At 43.5% G+C, this 25,130-nt stretch overlaps 1 protein-coding gene across 1 annotated transcript in view; it reads left to right on the top strand.

Annotated features, from left to right (window-relative positions):
- LOC147749177 (maestro heat-like repeat-containing protein family member 1) overlaps positions 1-24,117 on the top strand; it is a 44,905-nt gene extending 20,788 nt beyond the window's left edge. The window contains exons 6-14 of the mRNA XM_086936540.1: positions 381-421; positions 711-852; positions 1,757-1,809; positions 3,134-3,241; positions 6,539-6,658; positions 7,638-7,736; positions 20,720-20,803; positions 22,364-22,435; positions 24,073-24,117. Of these exons, the coding sequence (XP_086792666.1) occupies positions 381-421; positions 711-852; positions 1,757-1,809; positions 3,134-3,241; positions 6,539-6,658; positions 7,638-7,736; positions 20,720-20,803; positions 22,364-22,435; positions 24,073-24,117 (764 nt within the window). The remainder of the gene's footprint in view (positions 1-380; positions 422-710; positions 853-1,756; positions 1,810-3,133; positions 3,242-6,538; positions 6,659-7,637; positions 7,737-20,719; positions 20,804-22,363; positions 22,436-24,072) is intronic.
- Positions 24,118-25,130: the final 1,013 nt, after the last annotated feature.

Genomic DNA, 25,130 nt, shown 5'->3' with positions numbered 1-25,130 from the left:
AGTCTTCTGTCACTCAATGACAGCTGAAGCAGGACCATTGCATGACAGCTTAGGTAGCATCTTCTGCGGCTGTCATTCCTTGACAGCAATTGTTGGGGTAGGGAGGTGGAGCATTGTAGCACAGACCATTGAGGTACTGTATACCACTAGCAGCATCCTTTGTGGTGGGGTTGTCTTTGTCAGTATCTGCAGGGACATTAAAGCATCCTCATGACCTCTAGTGCCTTATTGAACTACCACCCATCACTCCATCCTCTTCTTTGCAGATACTACTGAGTGTCTTAAGTGTGTTTGTCAGCCACATGTCTTCCTTTGGCAAGTGTTGCTCAGTATTTTATGGACTGAGTATGACATGTCTTCTTTCTTTTGTATCTAAACAGCTAAAGGAATTCCAATACACAGCCTCTTCATAAGATTGCTTGTGAGTATCCACCCCCACCATATTCCAACAGATCCCTCTCCTCAAGTTCTTTGCTGGCATTTCTATGCAACCTGCCCATGGAGAGCTTGCATTCAACTCGGCTTTTATCCTTTTGAACTTGATGGTTTTATTTCTAGTCAATTGGTTATCAGTAAGACATGCTATTTATATCACACAGAAACAGCCAAAATGAGGTATTAAGTACTGTATAGAAAACAAGGTAGCATTTCCAGATGCTTTAAAGACCAGTGAGTATTCTCTTGCTGAATTCTTTGTTGTGGGTTTTCAGGTCATTTCTTCACATCCTCGCTGGGATGTCGAAAAGGGAACCGCTGTCTTGGCTCTTCTCGAACGCCTGATTCCTGCAAACTACCCGTTTTTAGCGAGGCTCATCAGAATGAAGATCCCCCCATTGATAACATATTTGGAAGGTGAGTTCCCAAAGCACAAGCCATTGAGCACCCAATTTAAACAAGCATTAATGGTATTTCAAACAAGCATTGACAAAGCTATTAAGCCTGGTGTTGGCTGCTAGTTTTTAGGCTTTGTCCACGCTTGTTTTTTTTCACAGTTTTTGTAAGCCTTTACTGTGGGAGGAGATGCTAGGTACTCAAAAAGCCCACATTCCTTTAGTAGTCCCTGGAACTAAAGAAAAATACTTTGTGGATGTGCTCCTTGTGACCCTCACGGGTGAGTAGTGCGCTCTACAAGTGTATTGATTGATTGATTGAAAAAGCAGAATGCCATCACTTACAGTGAAGTTAGCTTAAGGCTGATTTGGCCCATGATGAATGCTGTGGAGGGCAGAAGAGAATGTGAATGATATGAAACAATAGGTCAACAGATGAGGAGGTCGAACTATGAAGTGTTATAATCATTTTGGTCTTGGTTATAATAAAGGAGTATTTTTCTATATGTATGTAATTTTAGAGCAGGTATGCACTTTTTATCTCTGAACCACGACGACCATCCCCTATGTGATCAAGGCTGCATCTGACAGCCAAATGCTTTCAGGCTAAAGCTCTGTAAAAATAGATCTTCTGCAAACAAGTGATGTGGCAGCCTTTCGGTTATATAAGAAAGGAAACAAAAATATATAAACCTAAAATTACAACCAGATATAAGGATGTAAGAGTGACATCAAGGGCACATGAACAACTGATGACATTGAATTCAAATCCCAGGACAGGCTGAGCCAACAGCCAGATTTTGCACACTTTGAATTGTGTGACTCTACTTCTGCTAGTGCTTGGTATTTAAGCCCATGGCATTTGAAATGTTGCCTGCTGTTCACTTTTACTTACATATTTTCTTTTTTCCCAACTGCTATTTCAGCTGCAACTGAAAGAAACTTTGACTTGGAACAGTGGAAATGCGCGCTTGTTTCAGTAAGGATTAATTGCTAATGAATGTCACACATGGCTCTTAACGCATTGTCTTTCATATTCACTCATTTAGAGTGAATTAATGCAGATATTAAATTCACCCCATCATAGTGCTGTTCTGCTATGTGGTTGCAATATGTTCACCATATGCCTATTGTTTCTCTGGATTGTGAATGGGCACGGTGAGGGAGAAGCCAATCTCGGTACACAACTTTTTCCTAGAATGCAATATTTACCAGAACCATTTAAAACCTCATTGGCCATATTCACATTCAGAACCTTGGAATTACGTGCTTACTGCAGATAGTCCTGCATGTATAAGATTTTATCTCCATGTTTTACCTACATAAATTACAGGCACTGCAGTGATTATTGCATTAAATCAATCTGACTGTTTTTACACAGGGTTAGAAATGTAGCCCCGTGTTGGAAATCAGGTCCTCTGACTCTTTTTGTCCCCAGGATAGTCACACTAGCACAACATTCTTCTTTCCCTGGATTGTCACAATATCACTCTTCCGGGTCTGCCAACTGCTTTTCACATAATCAGAATTTTTATATTCTGCAATCAGTTTGGCATGTGATCAGTGCTCCCCATATTCATCTGAATTGTTAATCTGTCACTGTTCTAGTTTAACCTTGGAATGGTCAGGTTATAACTGTCTCTATTCAATCCTTGGTTATCGCACTCCTACTTGGTTCCTTTGTAACAGTGTATTCTTTGCCAGGTCATCACACTTCACTTTGCTTTTATTGTGCTCCTGTGAGGTAATTTTCTTTTCCTTGTGTTCAGTCTTCACCCTTATTAACACTACATTTTCATTCAGCCCTAACTCTGGTGATCTAAGGGTATATGGAGCAGATTTACAACCCTGTCCGCCCCTTTTTCGTCACTTTTCCCACTTTTCCCATGTTAAAAGTGGCTCAAGGGGCTTGTAAATCAGCCCCTAGAGGCTTGCATTCTGCTCCTAAGTATATGATATAGCTGCAAAATCCCCATGTGTTTTCTGTCTGGATGGCTGCACTGTAACTCTTTTCACAATAATTTGCAGGCAGCATGCTTTTGGTGCGTATGTTTCTGTGTAAATCACTGCCACTGTAAAGGCATCCTATTTCTTCTGACCACTGATTTCACACCACACTATTTACGTGCTGCTCTATGTGTTCTCTGGTTCTTCTGTCCACACATTATTTCATCATTACTGAGGTTGTTGTCAGCTGAAGTTTGTTTTCCCATATCTTCTCAAAGTCACTGCAAACATCAGCTGTGGATACTGCATTAATGTTTATATTACTGCATTAAAGTCTCTCACTGTTTTCTTTTTAGTTCCTGGGGACTATCCTGAAGCAAGCACCATACAGAAAATGGCATGCCTTTTTTATGGAAGAACTCACCGCACAAATTGACAGTTTTGCCCATCATGAGAATGAGGAGGTTAGTGCTCTCAAGGGTCATTTGGAAAGGCAGTTTAATACAAAGTCAGAGAAGGATATAACTTTGTATTCCAATCGCACTGTGATTGGTAAACTACACTTGTATACTATGGGTGCACAGCACTGGAATTAGTCAGTCGGGAAAATCAGGTATGGTTCTCCAACTCCCTGGAAAAGCCAACCTTCTTAGAGTCAGATGGAGATAAACACCATGAGGTAATTCCTCTCCACCTGGCTCGTTAGGAGACACCACATACCAGGGCTATACTCCTTGCCCTAATGGATCGTCTTTAGCCAATAGGTATTATTCATTAGAGCCACTCCCCATTCAGTGGATGTAAGGTCATATTCATGCAAAAATCAGTGGAGCTATTGTTCCTATTGAAAAGCAAGGATGAAAGAAAGGCAGACAAGAAGGGGGAACCCTAAGGATTATTTCTTGGTGCCCTCACACATCAATGAGGATGTCATGCTTCATAGTGGGCGTGCTCCTTGTAAGGCCATCACTGTAATGCTCTATGGGCCCCACAAAGAGTCGCTTTAGCGGGGATCTTTTTATTTTTGCTGTCTGATGAAAAGTGTCTGTGTGAGGGCATTTTGAATGTGGGGGTGGAGTGAAAGTCTAAAGTGAAGGGAAGGGAGACTAAAACTATCTAAGAGATACCAAACTGGACCTTAATGTGATGGGTCCCTTGCAAGGATTAAAAAACATAATTTAGTAGGGTGATGTACCCAAGTAGCCTAAAGTGTGGGCAGGTCGCTATGTTTCACGCCCAATGGCCTAAAAAGGATCCACAATGCTTCTTCAGTACCTAAAAAACGGGTGGATAACCCTTTCCCACACCTAAGGCGTGACATCCAGTATAGGTATTCCCTCAAAAGAAAATACCCGGTTCAACAAGTTAAAAATTGATCATCCAATCTAGAAAATAAATGAGAATATAAAAAAAAACACACAGTAAGCAAATGTTTTGTATATATGGTCCAATGATTCACTGGAATCGCTTTTCCAGCTCACTGTATCACATTGTCTCCAAAGGTACAAATGTTCATGCTAATATTGGTGCTGATCAGTCACCACAATGTGAAAAATGTGAAAAACACACTTGTACTTACAATATAACAGATAAAGCAAGTGGACATACGTGGAACAGACAACATAAAACCAATCTCTGGTGGTGTTACACATCGCTTCATGAGTGATTGGTTGTCTTCAGGTGTGAGTGCAGGGTCTTACACTTTGATACAATGTATTATGCCCCATAGTTCAAAAGCACAAGAGTCTATTCTCCTCTGCTTTAAGGTGCAGGTAATTGGAGTGATTTTTACAGGTGTGGTGTGTGCATTTGCGGGAAGAAGTGATGACCAAATGGCCAATGAGGAGAGGAGGGGTAACCTTGAGCCAGTAGGAGCAAGCCCCTCACGTGCTGGTGTAACAGAGGTATCATCCCTCATTGGCGGCCATCTCAGAGTGTGTAGTGCTGAAATGCTGGCCGACCCAAAGTCAACCATGGTTTTTGAAAGGTGGCATCTAAGCAGTAAACTAAGACAGTTGAAGGTTTTCTTAATGGAAGGTGATGGTAAGAGAAATGTATGGGGCACCTAAGTGCTCACGCATATATAGTGACGGGAAGCAAGTCAGGTGCACATAAGTGCTTGCCATCCCTCATGGATTATTCTAGGCATATTGGCGTCTATGTTCATGTTGTAAATATGGGCGGTCACATTTAATAAGTAACAAGGGCGGCTAACTGGTCTACTGCCAATGGATTTGCATGCTTGGAGAGCACTGTTGGGCAAATGGCTAATGAGGATAAGAGAGAAGAGTAGGGGTGTGCTAGAAGTCATAGGAGTGAGACCCTCATGTGCTGGTGTAACAGAAGTATCATCCTTCAGTGGTGGCCATCCTGGAGTCTGTGGTGCGGTTAAATGTGGGCTGGCCCAAAGTCATCAATTATATTAGTAAAACGGCGTCTAAAACAGTAGACTAACACAGTTAAATGTTTTCTTATGAAGGGTACCACCTCATTGTTTCCACAGAAACATTTGTAGTAATGAAGAAGATACCCATGGCAAGTCACAAAAGGCTTATCATAAGCACTGCTTTTTGTGGTATATGAGACTCTAAAGCAGGTATGTTACATGGTCTCAATGGTGAAATGGTAGATCAGATCCCCTGTATGACGGCATGTCAATAAATCCATTGTAAGGGAGTATCTGATTTAGCAGGAGTCTGACATGGGAATTACACCTTGCACCAAGGGATTTCATCATTCAGACCTTTGCTGTTCATGGAGAGGCAGAAAATACACCATTGCTCCCTTCTGAAAAGTTTAACAGGACTACATGAGTTACTTGCCATACATGAAACAAATTTGTTTACAGTGTGTCTTCTTTATTTTCTAATTTAGTTTCTAGGTTGGATGATCAATTTTAAAAATTTTGAACAAGAAGTTGTTTTCTAGGGCAATACCTACACTGCATATTACGTCTTAGGTGTGGGGTAGGGTTACCCCCCCATTTAGGTTCTGAAGAAGCACTTTGGATCCTTTTTGGACCATCATGCGCAAAACATGTTGACCTGACCACACTTACAGATTTAGGCTACTTGGATACATCACGTCCCTGTAGTAGCCCCTACCAAATTACGTTTTTCAATCTTGCAGAGGGAACTGTCACATTAAAGTCCTGCGTGGTATCTCTTAGACTGTTTTAGTCTCCTTTCATTTCACTATACCCATTCACTCCACCCCACACATTCAAAATGCCATCACACTGGCACATGTCATCAGATAGCAAACCTAAAAAGGTCTTTGCTAAAGCTACCCTTCGTGGGGCACTGCAGCACCAGCCCTATGAGGAGCACATCCTATGATGATATAGTACATCTTCATGGATGTGTGATGGCACCAAGATATAATCAAAGGGATTCTCCCTTCTTTGTCAGCCTTTCTTTCTTCTTTGCTTCCTGAAAGGAACAGTACCTCAACTGCTTTTTGGATTAGCAGTTTCGGAGCATAGGTACTGGACCTTTACTGGCTCCCAGTCCTCCCTCTTCATTGTTTTGAGTCATATTCATGGCCATATCCAAATCTCTACAATGTCCAGAAGATATAACATGACATAACATAACAAACATTTCGCTCAACTCATTAAGAGTTGTTTCATAGTGTGAGTTGAAGACATGTGTAGAGTGAATCAAAGATGAATACTCCTCTATAAGTATTACTCTCATAGAGTGGGCAGGAGTTTCTTTTCATTCTTAACTCAGACTGTCTTTAATTTACTCCTATATTAGGGTTTTATTTTCCGGTGCCTCGGGAAGTGCCTCGCTGCATGCGATGATACTGAGCTGATCTTACGTTACCTTCGAAAGATGTTCAATTCTACTAAGTTTATTACAACTCCTCGCCATGCAGTAAGTATCAAGTGTATTTCTATTCCCCTTAGGTAAAATTTGACCCTGTATGACCAGAACAAGCACATGGAGTCTTACGGGACTGAAGAGCATCTGGGTTATATTGTTCTGGATTGTAACTTCATTAAAGGAGCTTGATGGTAAATTAATGATAACAGGAAACACCTTCCTCACTTAGCACATCCTGTCACCCAAAAGTGTGATATTTACCCCATGGATAGCCAAATCATATCAGAGTGGAAACCCTCCGCAGAGTGGGTGAAGACTAAGCTAGCTGAAACTAGAAGTGTAGCGCCTTTGTTCGGGTTACTACTGCTGCATTTCATCAGGGATTATTTTTGCCTCTTTAGGTGATCCGTCTTGATGGACACAAGTGAATTATTTATATAAATCAAGCTTAATCAATGTAGCAGATAAATGGGATGACGATCTAAAGCTTTGTGAAGCTTTCAGAAAGGCCCAAACAGATAACAGAGCTGTCTGTTTCTACCTGTTGTCAGAGGGGGGCGATTTATCAAAGAATGAAGGACAGAGCAGAATCTGGTATAATCCTTGCACAGTACCCTTGAGGAAGAGAGGATAAGCATTCCTTCTAAAGAAAGTGCACTCCTTCTTCCCAAATGCTTGTGTACTAAAAAGTCCTTGCAGTTTCTTTAGGTGAAAACCAGAAAGAACTAAGTTACAGAACAGAAATAGTGACTGAACTCTCATCTTATTGTCCATAGATGTTTCTTCAGTAGCATGGTAAGGACACTCCAGCATAGTTGTATAGGGGGTATCCTTAAATCATGCTTTCTGGAAACTGAATATATTTGCTTTACTAGTGGAGAACCATTTGTAATTGCCAGTTGTAAACACTGAAGGTCCAATCAAGAACCGTATCATTATAATTTCTTTCGAATATGGAATCTCTATTCCAAAATGCCTGTGTTTGGTTAATGTTTCCCTAATGCTGTGAGTTGTCTTTCACTCTTTGCAGGATATAATAATTGGATTTCAAACATGTGCCAAGACTCATCCATTCGAAAGCCGTCGGGTGATTGAAGAGTACAAAGGCTATCTTTTTGCTATTGACCTGGTAAGAACCATGCATCTCTTTTTGTCTCATATTTCCAACTTTCCTCAGCAGTGGCGATTTACATCTATAAAAGTGTAATTTGCAATTAGATAACAGTTTACAAGAAAGAAAAGCAAAAATATGTCTAAAGGCGTAGGTGGTCTACAATACCGAAAACAAAAGAAATTTAAATATTTATTTTGAATGGGCTTATGATACCAAATGCAACAATGTCTTAAATTCACTATAAACAACAAGAACATTCAACCTTTACTTCCTCCTTTGCATTACTCATGACTTCAGAAGTGATAGAGCACAGAGGGAAAGGCTGCCCTCCAAGGCGACTCGCATTTAGGAATCAATACAAGACAGGGTCTAAGACCGGTCCCTGCACTCCGAGGTGGCGGAGTACTCAGGATCAAACACCAGGCCTGGCTAAAGGCTGGGCTCTGTATCCACAGGATACACAATACAGTTACATTGAGGAAAGGGGAAGGGCTCTGTTCATAACTCCAGTTGAAATAGTGACTGGCTTAAGCCAGGAGGCAACCTTCACTGGCCCTGGTGTGTTGTGCTACATTCAGGACATCCTGGGGCCGAATAGCAAAGGCAATCTGAGACAAAAGTCTAACTTTACAACTTTTGGTATTCACAGAAGTTATTTATGACTTTTGGTATTCAAAGAGGTCATTTATGAGTCGTATCTATACGTTTGCAGTCGGGCCGGAATCTTCGCCTCTGTCCCAAACTCTACACACCCAGGCCTTACTCTCCGGCTGGGGCCGTACTCTCCAGCTGGGGCATTACTCTCCATTTTGAGTCGTTCTTTCCAGCTCAGGCCCGATGAAGTGTAATAAATGGGCTGGAATGCAAAATTTACAAAAAGGAACATTAGGAACATGTGATAAATTATAGAGGAGGCCATTTAAAACAGTCTGGCAGGGAAAAGGGTATGGCCAGACACTGCATCATGACCCAGATAAGTTTGCTCCTCTGTATCATGGTACAATTTGTGCTTACCTCAGTGTTGACTGTAGTGTAAACACTACAGTCAACACTTAGGGCGCTCCCCTTAGTGTTGACTGTAGTGTTAATACCAGAGAGTGTGTGTGTGTGTGTGAATAAGAGCTACAGTAGGAGTAATGGGACACATTAAAGTTAGGTGCAGTGATAGACTCCAGGTTGTGTATATTGTGCCAATTATGGAACAGTTTTTGTTTAATGTTAGTCTTAGGGATACCTTTATGGCTAGAGATGAAGTATGGGTTTGATACAGGGTATTGGTAAATGATTTTCTTAAGGTTAAGGATACTTTGCAGGATTGAACTAGGTTTAGGTTTATGGAATGTAGGTGTAAATAATGCTGCTAGTGTTAGGGGTTTTGTGTTTGGGTTACATTGCATAAGAGTAATGGGCAATTGATGAGGATAGCGTTATCGTTAGGCATAGGATTTGCAGTTCGTGTACCTGGTTCGTGAATGAGAAAATGAGCTGGGTGTCGGAAGCGTGGAATACTATCCTGAGTCTGTGTTTTCTGACAATGGTGGCAAGAAGGACCATGCAGATGTTGAGGAGCGTGGGGCTGATAGAGGATCCTTGGGGTACTCCGCAGCTGATCTCTGTTGGTTCAGAGAGGAAGGGCGGGAGTCTGATTATTTGAGTTCGGCCGGTGAGAAAGGAATGGATCCATTCCCCTGAATGCCGGCGTCGCAGAGTCTGGCGGTTAGTGCACGGTGGGAGACGGTGTCGAAGGCTGCAGATAGGTCTAGTGGGATGAGGGCAGCCATGTGTCCTTGGTCAAGGAGGGTGAGGATGTCGCCCGTGGCGGCTAGTTGGGTAGTCTCATGCGGAGGTTGCTACGGAATACAGATTAGGAAGTGTAGAGGATCGAGTTGGATTCAATAAAGTTCGTGAGCTGGTTGTTGACGATCTTCTGTTTGACTTTGGCTGTGAAGGGGAGGAGAGAGGTGAGAAAGGAACGGATCCATTCCCCTGAATTCCGGCGTCGCAGAGACTGGCGGTTAATGCACAGTGGGAGACGGTGTCGAAGGCTGCTGATAGATCTAATAGGATGAGGGCAGTCATGTGTCCCTGGTCGAGGAGGGTGCGGATGTTGCCCGTGGTGGCTATAAGGGCAGTCTTAGTGCTAAGGTTACTACGTAATACAAATTGGGAAGTGTAGAGGATTGAGTTGGATTCTATAAGTTTGTGAGCTGGTTGTTGACGATCTTCTCGGTGACTTTGGCTGCAAAGGGGAGGAGAACGATGGATCTATAGTTCTGGAGGTTGTCAGCTCTGCGGAGGGCTTCTTGAGGAGGATCTTGACATCAGTGTGTTTCCAATCACCGGGAAACATGCCTGTTTTGAGGGTGCTATAGGGGAGGTGGCTCTGTGGTAGATGTACGTCGGGCTGGGGTCAGTGGGGGCTCCTGAGTGTATGCTTCTCATGGTTTTAGCTGTGTCTTCTGTGGTGACAGGGGTCCATGCGGTGATGGTAGGCTGGTTGGCATTGCTGGTTGTAGGTGTAGTAGCGGTGCCTAGGTTCCGCTGAGTAAGTCCCAGATTTCTACTGCATGTCTGTGCAGGGAGCGTATGCTGAGGAGTATGCAGCTCAGGGGAATGGGTGCACTGGCATCCGGTGGGTAGGCACAAATAAATATCACGTAGTCCCAGGGCTTTAAGTGGGCTGGGTCTTGACGGTGCACCAGCAGTACTAAAAAACAGGTGCTGAGATGGGTCCCTATTGGGCTTTTTCATTTGTATAACGTGCCCTTATTATTGCTCTCTCTTTCTAACTCCTGGGGCTAGGTACCCTCTCACACTCCAGTGGATTTGAAAATGCAAAAGCTTATGTGTCCCTTGCCACTGCCTACCTGGGCTCTCTGCAGGAGGGGCCTTTCACTGCAGTGTGGGCCGCACTGAAGCAACCTCTCAATCCGTGTGCCACCTCTTCAATAAAATAGGAACAACGCCTACTTTTCTCAGAACGTAACTGTGGGTCGAAAGGTTGGTATGTGATCGAAAAGAGTGGCAGATTGTAAGGTACTACACTATGAACATTTTGAGAACCATCGGAGTCATTTTACACTCATCTAATTTGAAGAAACCTGTTACATATGTTTCTTTTATTATATTGGATTACACCATATTTGCATGTACATGTGATTTTCCTAGGATTACATTTGTACACATGTGTGCTACTTTGTGTGCATACCCCCAAGGACAGGATGCCATATTGCACATTTATGTCTGCATCTACAAATTTGTCCACTACCCCTATACCGTGGCCAAAACACACGCAGCCATTTTTGTTGTCAGGCATACTGCTCCCACTTACTCATAAACCACAGTGTCTGCTTGGTCAGTCTATCTTGCTCTATGCCTCAATCTGAGAATGCGAAGAAAACATATATGCATTGGTACAGGCAAAGCCTTGCACCGCTATTCAGGTATCTCTCTGATGGTAAATTACACAGTTAGATTAAGTCATGTTTTTAGGTCTTGGCTCTAGACAGCACACATGAGCTGTCTCAAACCAAGAAATACTGCATCTACTACATAGGCTTCAGCCTGCCCATGGGCTTCCAATTTGCTGAAACCTTTGTCACTCTTAAATTCTATCCGCATAATTCCACAGCACACCATGCCACATATTTCCACTACACAACTTCACACTACGCCACACAATTCCACAACAAACAATTTCAATCCAACACTTGCACTACCACCAAACCTGTCATCTCTCTTCCACATACCCACAGCCCCTCTCATCTCTCCCTCACACTCACAGTACCCGCTCTCATCTTGCAATACCACTGCCCTCTCATCCCTCCCTCACATACACTGTCTCCTCTCTATACTGCCTGCTCACACACGCTACCTTCCTGTACCTCCTCACGCTCTGCACTGGTCCGCTTCTCCCCCATGGGTGCCCCTTCCACTCATGCCTTTTTCTCTCTCTCTCTCTCAGTTGTATTCTCTCTCACCCCTCTCTCTCGCTCCCTCACACACGCTTACCGCCTCTCTCATATGGTTCTCTTCAGGTCTTGAAGCACAGTTTCTTTCTCGTGCCTTTTCAAAATTTCAATCCCTCAAACCCATCCTCTCCTCCTCTTCTTTGGGTGTCTTCTGCTTACACATGTGGTCCCACTGTATGCATCTGTGGCCTGCTGTCCCCTTCTTTTTGCTACCCTATCTCAATATCAATCACCACTTCCTGCACAAACTACCTATTCCTCTCGATCTTCTTTTCTATCTATTCTGTGCAGCTCTCATCCCTATCTATTCACTATGCCACAACATTCCCTTTCACAAATACACAACACAATTTCAAAACTAACAATGTCCAATACAACCCACATATTTCCACTCTACACCACATACATCCACTTCACTCCAAACCAAAATATATAGGTAAAAGGCATTGTCATGTACGTCAATTGCTCTAAATATCAAAAATCTGAGTCCTAATGTATTGCAAATGCTTGTTAAATTATGCAATCCAATAACTGTGAAGGTCTCTGTGCATTGGCTGAGGGTTATGAAAGGGATAATGTAGATGATCAGTGGCTAATAAAGCAAGACAATGAAAGGCTCAGACTAGATGAAGAGTTTAGAGAAATGCAACAGCACCTACAAAGGCTGAAGTGAGGTGCCTACTTTAACCAATAGTTGTCAATCTAGAAACATGTAATTTGATTCTCTTAGAATACATCAGTCACAACAGCAGTCCCACCTCTTCCTAGGTAACCTAACACTCTACACTGATATTGCATGTATGTATGCATAGATATTTCTATAATCTGAACTTCATAAATATTGTAGTGTTGATGGATGGGCCAGACCATCAAATAGTGTACTCCGTTTGGACAGGACAGTGGTGGCATGTACTCTACTGACCTGGCAGACATACAGCCAACCATATTGAGGGATTTCTTCCCTCTGAAAATCCCATGCTAGTTTGTAGGACTTGGGTCAATAATACCAAAAGTTGTGAAGAAATTCAGCCGGCACATCTGCAGGGTCAGCTTTGACTGTGATGTGAACAGATTGGTGGAGATTCATTGCTGCATTTCACTCTGATTCGAGAGTAGCTATTGCACAAGAGATAATTCTTGTTGTATTTCCTGTAGCTGGATAGTAATTTATTTCTTTAAAAAAATTATTTTACTTAGTTTTCAACAATTTTAAGATCACAATACTGTGACACTGCTTCGCCATCCACCTGATTCTCCCCTTTCTTAATATCCCATTTAGTTCCAAAATACCATGAAGTAGACCACAGTCAAGTCCACTGCAACCAGTCCGGTGCACTATAGATGGGTCTGTGCCCCAGTCAACTGTGTGCTTTTCCCCAACAACTTCCTATGGGTGGGCCGCTCTGGGTATTTTGTGAAGTGCTTTTTACTGTCCCCAGATGTTATCATACTTTTGTGGTCCCCCTCTGGACCTATTCACGGCTTCCTCAGCTGAAAAGAAGAAATCCATCCCTCTTAGCCACTTTGAGATTGGGAGGGCCCCCCGGATCCTCAATGGCCCGCTATGTGATGTTTAGCCAAAAAACAACTGATCCCAACCATCAATTTTTGTCCCCTTACCTGTCCCAACCCGGGAATAAGTTCTGTGTAAATGGCATTCAGCTTTGAGATGGTCAGAGAACATCATATGGTGTGTCTGCCAGACGTCTCCCAATTTTGAGATCCCCAACTTATTTCAGTGTACTTGAGCCCTACTGTTTTCCATAGCCTTGTACCCTTCCACAATGGCTTCTTCCTAGTGGGCACCCTCCACTTTCATATCCATTGCAATGCCTCTTTCCAGCTAATCACTGGAATGGCTGGAATGGCTGGAATGGCTGGAATGGCCGGGGGAGTGGGTAGGAGGGACTCCCCATACAGCCAAAACCCTGGTGCTTACCTGGTAAAGTCCATGTGCGTCTCGTAGTGGGTCCCCGTGCACCAAAGATCCAATCAATAACCACAACCAGCTGGGCAGCCCAGTAAAGTAATACAGTCTGATGTCTACTGCCCCTAGTCCACCATCCTAAGGGGATTTTATGCAGTTCTTATGGGAGATTCACAGCAACGATCCTCGCTACTTGTTGCTATTGACGTTGGCCTCTAGGGTTGTAAACAAAAGGCTAGGGATTTTGTGGGGGTAGTGTTGCAAAACATACAACAGCTGTGACCAGGCCACAATTTTGAAGAGGGCTATAGACCCCATCATGATCAGGGGGAGAGAGTTCCATCTTGCCATATGTCCCTTAATTTTGCATGTCAAAGGGGTTATATTCCTGCCCTAGCGTTCCTCTGGGTCTCTTGATAAGAGCATGCCTCAGTGTTTGAAATTGGCTTTCTGGTTGGCACAGGTACGCACCCTGTCCAAGCAGAAGCCATAATCCTGGTCAGGATAAGCAAGATACACACTAAAAGATAACCTGTGCTCAGCTTGGCACAGAACACTCAGGGGTATCCAGAGACAATGTGCAAAGTATGTGTGCAACACACACACATGCACAGTAACACAATGAATACACCACAACAAGACTCTAGACAGGTTTAGAAAATGATAGACAATTATATTATAACCAAAACAAGCCTAAAATGACAAAAATCCAATGCATAGAAGTTGAGATATATAACATTTTTAAATGAATAAATGCATTAAAGCACCTAGAAGCAAGCAGCTCTAAAAAGGTTACTTCAGGTTGCGCTGTATCGGGTCAAAGTTCAGGCCAAACGCGTGGAAGCGCAGGCCAGCTACTGAACCCCGGCAGGAAGAAGTGAAAAAAGTACCTTTCCTGGTCTCAAACAGTGAGATGTGTTGATCTGCTCCACGTAGTGAAGGCGATACGTCAGTTCTGAAAATGGGTGGTAGATGTGTTGAGTGATGTGCCACATCGGATTCTGCGACACAGTTGAGGGGATGCATCGATCTTACCAAGCTGCCGCCGAGGCGATACGCAGTCTAATGTATCGATCTCTGAGGGCAAAGCGCTAGTTCTGATGCGCTGTGCCCATTTTACTCCTGCAACTGGTTGATGCGCCAGTTCTGTTAAACACAGACATACAATTCATCAAATTCCATGCTGCAAGTGTCTGGGCCACTTCCAGTGAGTTCAGGTACTGGAGCAGGGATAGAGACTTTGATGTCCCTCAGTCTCATGCAATAGGAGGCCAGCCAACAAGCCCTTGGAGATCACTTGGAGGATAGGCAGAGCCCAGCTCTCCTTCAGGGCAGTCAGAGAAAAGCAGACAGCAGAGAAACACCAGAGAAAAGCAGGCCTTCCAAGCCTGCAAGCCAAAGATAAGTCATTTAAGCAGAACAGCAGTCCTTCTGACATAGATTCAGTTCAAGATCCAGAAGTGCCTGATTTTGAGTGGGGCGTGTTGGTCAGAGACCCAGACTTATAGCCAAAAGTGCCTTTGATGCTGGTTGGTGAATTCAAAGCAGCTCTCTGAAGTGCACAGCTTCCTCTTTCAGCCCAGTCCTGTCCTCCAGGCTATCTATAGGGGATAATCAGTCCTTTGTGTGGGGACAGGCCACTGCCTATTCAAGTAAAGTGTTAGACCCTCTGTTGCACTCTGCCCAGGTAAGGCCATCAGAATACAAATGCATGTTGATGGCTACTCAGACACACCTATCTTTTCTGGGTTGTGGCTGTCAAGAGGGAATGCAAAAAGTGTAGCTGTCACTTACTCCAATTATTGGAGATGGGCTGTCAGGCACACAACGCAGTATGTGCAGATAAATGTCTACTTTCTTATTGTGAACAAAGCAAACACAAGGAAATGATGTACGGAGCGCTGACACTTTTCAGACACTCACCCCCTGTCACAGATTGGGATGAATGCATCATCATTCTTTAGCTCACTTCGCCACTTCAGTTCAGACCCAGCTACATGCAAATCAGTCTTGAACCTGGCTTGGCAGTTCAGGCTGGACTGCTCCCATAAGGAACAGGGTCAAGACTGATTTGCATATGGCTGGGTCCAAACTGGGGTGGTGTGGTAAGCAAAAGAATGATAGATTAAACCCAGATCCTTGTGACCGGGGGTGAATGTTTGCATTGTCCAGCATTCTGTCCAGCAATTGTTTCTTTTGCATACTTTCTTAAAGCATAGCGGCATTTCTAAAATAGCAATGTTAAATTCAACTTCACCAGTAAGTAGGATTTATCACTACCATTCCAAACATACGAAACACAAAAAAGCCTCATTGTAGTGAAAAGTGAAATATGCTGTTTGTCACTATCAGGACACGCAAAACAGAAAAGTACATGTCCTACGTTTTACTTGCATACACTGTGCCCTTAGGGCTACATAGGGCCTACCTTAGGGGTGACTTATAAGTAATAAAGGGGGAGTTTAAGGCTTAGTAAGTAGTTCTAAATGCCAAATCAAAGTAGCATTAAACTGCAAACACAGGCACTGCAGTTGCAGGCCTGAGAGAGGTTTGAAAGGCTTCTTCTGTTGGTGGCACGATCAGAGCTGCAGCCCACTAGTAGCACTACATTTACAGGCCCTGGGTATATGATATACCACCTTACAAGGGACTTACAAGTTAAATAAACAGGTCAATTAAGTATACACCAATTATACACATGTTTAAGGAAGAAGCACATGCTCTTTAGCACTGATTCAGAGTGGTAAAGCGCTCAGAGTCTTAGGACCAACAATAGATTCAGCCAAATGTGGAGGCAAAAAGATTGGGGAACACCACCCTCGGGCTGACAGGTCAAACACCAACTATTTAAATGCTCCAGATCACCTGGAAGTAACTCTGGAGGAATGGCACCACAGGGATTATGACTGATTTCCCCCAGTTCACTCTCAGGCCTGTTTCTTCTTTGTAGATTTCTAGAATGCAAATCAGCTGTAGGATCAGTTGGTTTAGGTGCTGAATATAAAGGAGGACATCATACCACATACAAAGAGATGCAGTACCCTAATTCTACACCCCACCTCAAGCCCCAAACCTGCGCATCCCCCGATCTATTTGGCCAGTGTTTCAATCACAAGAGCGAACAGGAGAGTAGACAGCAGGTGGCCCTGCCAGTGGCCTCTGCCTAGCTGGAACTGTTGTGAGTAAATGGTGTTCACTCTGACCCTATCACATGGCACTGTGTATAACATCTTTACAGACTGAAGGACTTTAGGGCCAAAATTAATCTTTTCCATGATGCGTGGAGGAAAGGTCATTCAATTGAGTCGAAGGCCTTCTCTAAGTCCAGTTGCATCACTAGGAATCTCACCTGTTTCAGTACCCTGGTGCTACGGCCTTTGCAAATATTTTGGTTTAAATATTACTTAGGGGAATCAGGCTGTAAAATGCACAGTCTGTAGGTGGCCTATATGGTTTGGGGAAAACTACAACTGAGGCCCCCTAGATATGATAGGGAATTATCATAGCTGTACCTGCAGCTTCGACCATTGTAAAGAAGTGAGAGAGTAGTGTTGGTGTAACCTTTTCTGCACTTGAACCGGGCACCTTCTCAGAATGCATCTCCTGCAAGGCTGAAAATATTTCCTCCTTAGACAGAGGTGCATCCAAGTCCTGCAGCATGATCAGGTCCGCAGCTATGGGGTGTTGTTGCTCCACGTGCCCGACGTGTTTGATTGGTAAAGTTTCTCATAGTAATGTGTGCAGTCATTGCCGATTGCCTCAGCATCATGTGTCACCTCACCGTCGGGCCCCGTGTCTATGGGACAAACCTGTCTGCCTGTGTAGCAATGTTCCCATATTCTCGCTGTTTTTGAGAATCGGACACTGCTGCCCATGCAGGGTCTGCTATTGTGTTCCCCTGAAGAACTGCTTTCCTTCCCTCCCACAATGTGATTGGGGAGACATCTGTTGTGGAGTTTGTTCTGAGGTAAAGTTATATCTTTACCTTCATGTGTTCCGAAAATCTAACATACTTCAGTCACCCAACCTGAAGGTTTCAGTGCGTATTAGACCTAGGCATCCCCAATTAGTTAAATCGGTCAGTGGTCCAATGGTACCCTTCTGAGAAATCGGAGTCCAGCAGTGAAAATAATACATACTGACTAGTTCTTTGCTTTCCATTGATTGCAAAGCATCAGGGACTCCACCCATGGCACCAGGGTTGAGCCTCTCTTTTCACATCAAGTTGTGGGTGCATGACATTATTGAAGTGGCCTGCTACAGTAAGGTCCCACTCCGAGACTGTGGTGATAACTGTCATCAGATCTTTCATTGTGGTCGCCTGCAGGTTCGGTGAAATATACACAGACACTACCATCCATAGGATGCCATTCAGGAATTGAGTAACCACCACATATCTATCCATGGTGTCTCAGATAGCATGCGTGACCATCAGGGGAAAGGTAACTCTTGTTGAGCACCTAGTAAACCCTGCATGATATACGCAGTTAAAGCCATGCTGTACCAAAAAGGAACCCCTACTCCCAAGCAAATATGTCTCTTGCAACAATAGAACCACCAGGGTCAGCTTGTGGACCTATTGAGAATTGTTGTGCATTTTATTTTATCCAGCAACCCACTGACATTGCAAGACAACAGCTTTTAGTGGATGGTTTTGTTGTCAGAGGTCTTGGCGAGTCGTTGAGCCTGTTTGACTAGGGTCCGTGGCCGTGTAATGTGTCTTGCGTGAGGCATAGTGTTGCAACCGAAATCAGCCCTATAGTACGCAACTTCAGGCGCGGCTGGCACAGGTAACAGCGGTGGGGTGTGAAGGGGTGGGAGGGATGAAGTCGGCAGAAAGTAATCACCATAGTTTTGTGTAGCTTCGCTCCAAGCAAGCCCCTCTATCTGGAGGCAATGTGTCTCTTCTCCATAAGTGAATGAGACAACATTTGTAGCTATACATGGAGGAAAGGAAGGAAGGGTACCAAAATTCTCCTGTCTGAGGAGGATGCTCTACGTCTGTCCTCTGGTTGTGACCAGAGTTGCCCTCCTATCAGTCTGCTACACTTCTTCTTAGGGTGGGATGGTTGACCCCCTACAGTCTCCCGAGATGTCATTGGCTCCTTTGTTTATATGGGCAGTTATTTCCTCTCCACTGCTCACTCCCAGGCCTCTTCCGGGCTCTCAAAGAAAATGGTTCTCCACTGTGACATTAATTTCAATTTGGCAGGTTATATCAGCATATATTGAATGTCCACAGCCCTGACTTTCTACTTAATCTCTAAGAAAGATTTACAAAGGAGCTGCACTTTAGTTGTGTAATAATGGATGTCTAGATGTTGGCGTACCTGCCACAGGATATATTATCAGTTCACAAAGTTCAGTACCCTGATGACAATGGCTCTAGTGGGTCCCCCCCGTCGGAGGCCTTAGGGCAACCACCCTGTGTGCCCTTTCCAGAACAAAGTAGGGGGAAAACTCACAATCCAGGATCCAGGGTCTGAAGCATTCCATGAGGAATTTCTCTGGGTGCTGGTTTTACATGCCCTCTGGGAGGCCCACCAGCCATAAGGGCAGAGGAGGGTCACCCCCTACACCTGATACAGGGAACATCTGCCTACGCTGGTCCAGGACAGGGGCCACGCCCTCTATCCTCTTGAGACACCACAGTGAGGTGGAGTATTGCTGTACTTGTTTGACCGTCCAAGCCCAGTGTTTGCTGTAGTGGGCTCCTGGGGGGTCACCTCCTGAGGGGGAAGCTGTGTGCCCATCTCCTACCTTTGGGGTGAGACGTCATGTGCGGGTTTCCACCCACCCAGGCTGCAATCGTAGTCCTGGATTCTCATGTTGCTCAGTCTGTCTCATCTACCCTTGTCCGCCAATTTGGCTGGGCTGTCACAAGCCCATGTGGCTGCCTAAAGGTGAAAGGGGGTCCCTACCTCTCTTCTCCATGTGACTGTTTCTTCTGACTCGCTGTGCCCCAAGAGTGAATGCTGAGGTAAACGTGGGTCGCTGCTGTGGGATTGCAGCTCCAGGTTGTGTCCGTTAGCGTCATGCCAGTCTCACGGCAGGGCGTTGTTTGCCTAATGCGTTTCTCTTGTCCCCGGCTTGGGTAAGCTGAAGGGGAAAAGCGCGGAGGCCGCCTCATGGATTTTTGCCTCAGAGAAAAGGTTGCCCCATAGTCAGCTCTTCCAGGATGCAGTTGCAGTCCTGGCTACTTATAGCGCCCAGCCCATCTCCTCCACTTTAAGGTACCCGTTCCGCTATTACGAGCTACCGCTTGGAAGTGAAAACAGCTTTGTCCCACACCCCGGCTAATCAGCTGTCTTCTCTCCCTCGCTCATCCCAGGAATCGATGCAAAGGGGGGTTTGCCATTGTGGGTTCACAGCTTCAGGTGGAGTTTGCCACCGGCAGGCCATACGCACACCCATGTTGTCGATCACCAAAATGATCTCTCTCATCCCGGGCTCCCTGGATGGGCCAAAGGGGGTGAATATGAGGGCCATTGTTCAGGTGCTTGCAACCGAAAAAAGGTCGCCTAAGGGTCGGATTCAGCACGATTCTCAGAGCAGACACCAGTTTGTTAAAAATGTGGCCACAATCCTAGGGTGCTTGGCCACGCCCCCCAGTAATTTCTTCCCTGATGCTCTTTACAATGTAGTTGAGGAGAGTGATATGTCAATGGTAGATGATCCCTTTGGAGCCAGGATGGTATTCATCAATAAGGTAGAAAAAGGTAGAAAATGTATTGTTTAGGAGTCATATAAGATTTCTTGAGTAAAGAGCAGAGTGAGCACTTCTAGTAGCAGTACACTTGTACACTGCCAGCTCACCATTATTCACTATTTCTGCATCTTTGATCTATTACTCACAAATAGAAACATTTCACTCACACATATCTTCTACTTTAAAAGGTGATGAACGCAAGGTGCTATGGATGTGAAATGCCAAAATAGGAAGCAAGCATAGTATGCAGTTACTTGTACAATTTTTTTTCTCCATTTTTAGTTGTTTGAGGTGTGCAGCGTTTCATGACTTCCATCTCTGGAAACTCATAACAGTCCACCTTTGTTGACAATGGTCTTGGTAATGCTGATCTTTTTTATTATATTTTCAGTATCCATATAAACTACTTGAAGAAGTAACACCACCGGAACACAGAGATGCCTTCAACATCCCCACCTTAGCAGCTGAGAAACATGTGAGTCTTCTTTAAAATACCATAACATCATGTTTATGTGCCTCCTCTCTCGGACTCAGTTTCTTCCATTCCATCTTCACAAATCAAAGTAAATCTGCAAGATATCACAGGAATAACTGCCTGTGGAAAATGCACCCCATTCTCAGAAACAAAGGAATTCTTTACGATACTAGCAAGGAGTGAATGGTGTAGCAACTCAATCCGTCTCTCAGCCACTGGTACCCTTAGAAAGCTAGAGCTGATTTCTTAATTTCAAAGACGGTTTTAGTGCATAGAGTAAACAGATAGAGTTGGAATCTATCTCCTGCTGGTAACAGGGATTAATTAAAACAATTGTCTTGACTACTAGACTAACCTCTTCTGTGAGAGATGAGAAAACAATACACTGGGTTGATCCTACTTGTGGACAAGCAAGAACTTATGGGCTCAAAAATTCCATTTCACTCTAGGATCAAATTTTGCCTCACTTCTAAACTAGACAAAGGAAACAGCTGGCATTGGCTTTGAGCAAAGAATAAAAAAATCTTCTCTTAAAAAATTGGTCACTCCCAGATTTCGCAGGTGCAAGTGGGGTGGCCGCTCCGTTTCTGTGGCAGCCGTAAAACTCTGGAAATCTTTGCCCCTTCTGATATCCAAGGCAGACTCCCTTCCGGTCTTTAGGAAGCTCTTGAAGACCTGGGACCAGATGCATGACCCATTTTTGCATGCACAAATGGGTTAGCGACCTGTTTGCACATGCAAAATCTAATAGGGCCATGTACAAACCCTATTTAGCAAGTAGCAATTTATTTGCAATTTGATAAATAGGATTTGCAACTCACAATTAGGATGGGGCATTCTGAGGGTGTCCCTTCCTAATTGCGATTTGCTACCCTATGTAAGGATGTTTTGCGATTGCAATTGCAGTCACAAAACACTCACAATTTACCGCCCTCTTCAAGAGGGTGATAATGCACTCTCAAATGAGAAGGTGTCCCCAGGGGACCCTTCCACTTTGCAAATGCAGGGGAAAACAAAAACGTTAATTTGTAAACACATCCAGTTTTCCTTTAAGGAAAAGGAAAAGGGGCTGGATTTAAAAAAAAAACTGCTTTATTGAAAAGCAGTCCCAGACATGGAGGTCTTCTAAGTCGAGCAAGTCGCCATACCTTTGAAGGCCAGCCATTCTTACTGGGGTCGCAAACTGCGAGTGCCTCATGAATACTGATGAGGCATGTATTGTGCAACCCCATTGGGAATCACAAACAGTGTCTATGACACTGTTGTACATGGCATTTAGCGACTCGCAAATTGCGACTCGAAATTGAGCGTAATTTGCAAGTCGCTAAATGCCCCGGTCGTACATCTGGCCCCTGGTTATTTGCCTCCTAGCAGGTTGTTGTTGCTGTCACTTCTCCCTGTTCACTTAGCGCCTTGACACCAGCTGGTATAAGTGCGCTTTATAAATACTATCCTATCGTATTACCTAGGATCAACCAGTTTTGCCATTTTAGAGAGAAATATATCAACAGTTTTACAAGTCTAAATAGCCTTCTTGTTTCCATTCTCTCTATCTATCAGCTTGAGAACATGATCAAAATGATGAACAGCACTCTCAGGTTGTGCGAGTTCATACTATCTACAGAGGGCGAGGTAAGATTTTGATGCTTTTTTCTGTCAATGTGAGAGAGAGTGTGAGTACTATCCAATTGAAAGAATCACACAACTAACCGTTACTAATCAATGTGGTCTCTGGAATGTAATGTAAATGTAAGGTGGATTTGTAAAGCAGTGCTTGTCACCCATGAGGGTATCCAGGGGTTTCTCCCATCCAATTATGGGTTTGCTTTACTTGCCAAATAATCCATCCTATGATACACACTTTGCAGTTTTCCACAAATAAATGTTTGGCTTGTTTAGAAGGATCAAATATAACACATGGTGCTGCGCGGTGGCAACCGTTAACTACTCACCTGATTGTTTCACCCAAGTGTTATATTGGTACTAGAGAGGCAGAACGTCTTGTGAGAACAGCATTAATATGTGATGAAACAGCAAAATAGTATTATCACAGAATGCACTACATTATGTTGCATCATTTTCACTGTGTTCAATAATTTGGCCTTCCAAATGTGTCTCTGAACATGAATATTGTGAGGCACTAATATCATTGACAAAAAGTCGAGAGACAAAATGTCAAAAGGTATTTGCATAGATTTTCTGTACCTAATTCCACATCTGTGTATCAAAAAAAACATACACATATATCTTCATTTATGTGGCGTTAATAATGGCAAATGTATACATCTCTCTGTGCATTTACCATTCGATATTTTGTCCCTCTATATTTTGTCCACTGTTTTACTGTGCCACAATATTCTTGTCCTAGATATTAAAGAATACAATCGGCCCTTCATAGTCTTGGAATTCCAGAACCACTTCTGATGGAAGACATTTGATTAATGTTTTAAATTACATTACAGTTGGGTGTGTAGAAAAAGAAGTAAATGCATAGGTTTTCAAGAGTCTTGGGAAAAAGTTAAATCAACATACGACATGGAGAGACTGAGGCTCACATCCCAATGGTGCTGTAGAAGGAGCGTTTCTGGGGTAGGGTCATTCAAAGCAGTCCTCATCATATAAGAAACACATTTATGTTGATTAAGATTGGGTGCAAAACCTTTTAAAAGAGATAGACTTTGTTTATATGAATTAATTACATGCATCATGTGAGAATAGAGCTCCCAAGAGCTTGACTGTCATCCCTATATGGATGATTTGGGATTGCCACAGAAGAGCAAAATAATTCTGCAAATCTAGTTCAGATGCAAGGGGGGCCCGATGGGTAAGTAACATTATCTGCCCCCTAGAGTCCAAGACTGGTGTTTATCAGGTCGCAGTCAGATTGTTATAAATAATCTGAATGAGTACAAAACTCCTACTGGCTGTTTAGAGACTTCAAAGAGTAGTAGAATTCTGTGGAGTAGCTCCTGCGTGGGAGAGGTTGTGACACTGGAGAAGAGATGAGGCCGCTACTGGAGTACAATATTGTATGGAAGCACATTTTTATGAACTGTCTTACCTCTTGTAGTGTTTAAAGAGGCATAATCTCTTCCCAGCTAACTCCCCCTTTACCTTACTTAAAGTTATTTAAATTCTTTGCAAGCCAACATTTAAAGCAAGGCAAAAGATATTTTATGAGCTCATGGTGCCTCCACGTTGCTTGCTAGACTGTGAGGATGGGCAATTGCCTACTTTACCAATCTGACCTTGTACCTTTCAACTTTCAGGTTCCAGCCGAAATGCCATCTTTCGATTCTGACCACTGTGACTGATATCACTGATCACATTTATGGAGGATCCCTCACCATTTCCTTTCTTTACATATTTATTTAAATAAACATTTAGTATATACCTATTTATGTATTCCATATTTATTTGTTTTATTCAACAGCAAATGTTATACCTCCATTGATATCTTTTTTTAGTATTGTATTTATTAACCACTTATTGATGCCTTATTATTAACTTGTATTATGTTATAAAACTCAATACAAATTTTCAACACAAAAAATATGTGTAATGTGAATGTTCCTACCCACACTTAACTGAAGGTAAACATTGTCCCATTTTTTGTTTGTTATGCATTTTAAGGTGCCCTTGGAACATAATAAATTAAATAAAGAAAATCCATACTCTTGCCTTTAATGAGAGCTATCATATATTCTTGGCTACATGACTGGCATAATCCTTCAAGATAGAGTTTTAAAACTAAGTAGGTGTGGGGCATATTGCAACACTCTTGAAAAGGCCCACTCAGCAAGGTTTTTTAATGCAGAATTTAAGATTTGGGTGGAACATGTTTCTTAAATCACATTCCCAAATTTGAAACACAGGGACACACTGGTCTTTGTCTATGAATTTGCTTGGTTCAGACATGTGCAAGAGAATCAACACGAAGAAAAGAATTCTGTTTATTAGCTGGGCAGTAAACTCTGCTGCACTTCCGGAGTTTGCAGAGTATTTCCCACTCTGTGCCCTGCACAGAGCACGGAGATCCGAAAAACTCTGCAAAGTGGCATGGAGTGGAGTATTTCCTCTCTCCTGGCTCACCAAGGCTTGACTATCTCCTGGCGAGAATCCTCAACATGGGTGGTCACAGCAGATCGTTACTGCTCACGTTGAAAAACCGGCCACTTGCATTGAGGAAGCTGCCACTCAAGTTAAACATGTTTTCAATTGGCAGAAAGAAGCCTGCTCCTCTTGCTCTGCTTGTGGTGCTGTTCACGCTGTTTTACTTCTTGTGGTAAAAAGCAGCAGCGTGACTTATCTCACTCTGCTGCTTGTG

The sequence above is a fragment of the Lissotriton vulgaris genome, chromosome 1_1 (genome assembly GCF_964263255.1).
Source record: "Lissotriton vulgaris chromosome 1_1, aLisVul1.2, whole genome shotgun sequence".
Lineage (NCBI taxonomy): Eukaryota > Metazoa > Chordata > Amphibia > Caudata > Salamandridae > Lissotriton > Lissotriton vulgaris.
The sequence above is the reverse complement of the archived record's forward strand: the minus strand, read 5'-3'. Positions and strand labels throughout refer to the sequence as shown.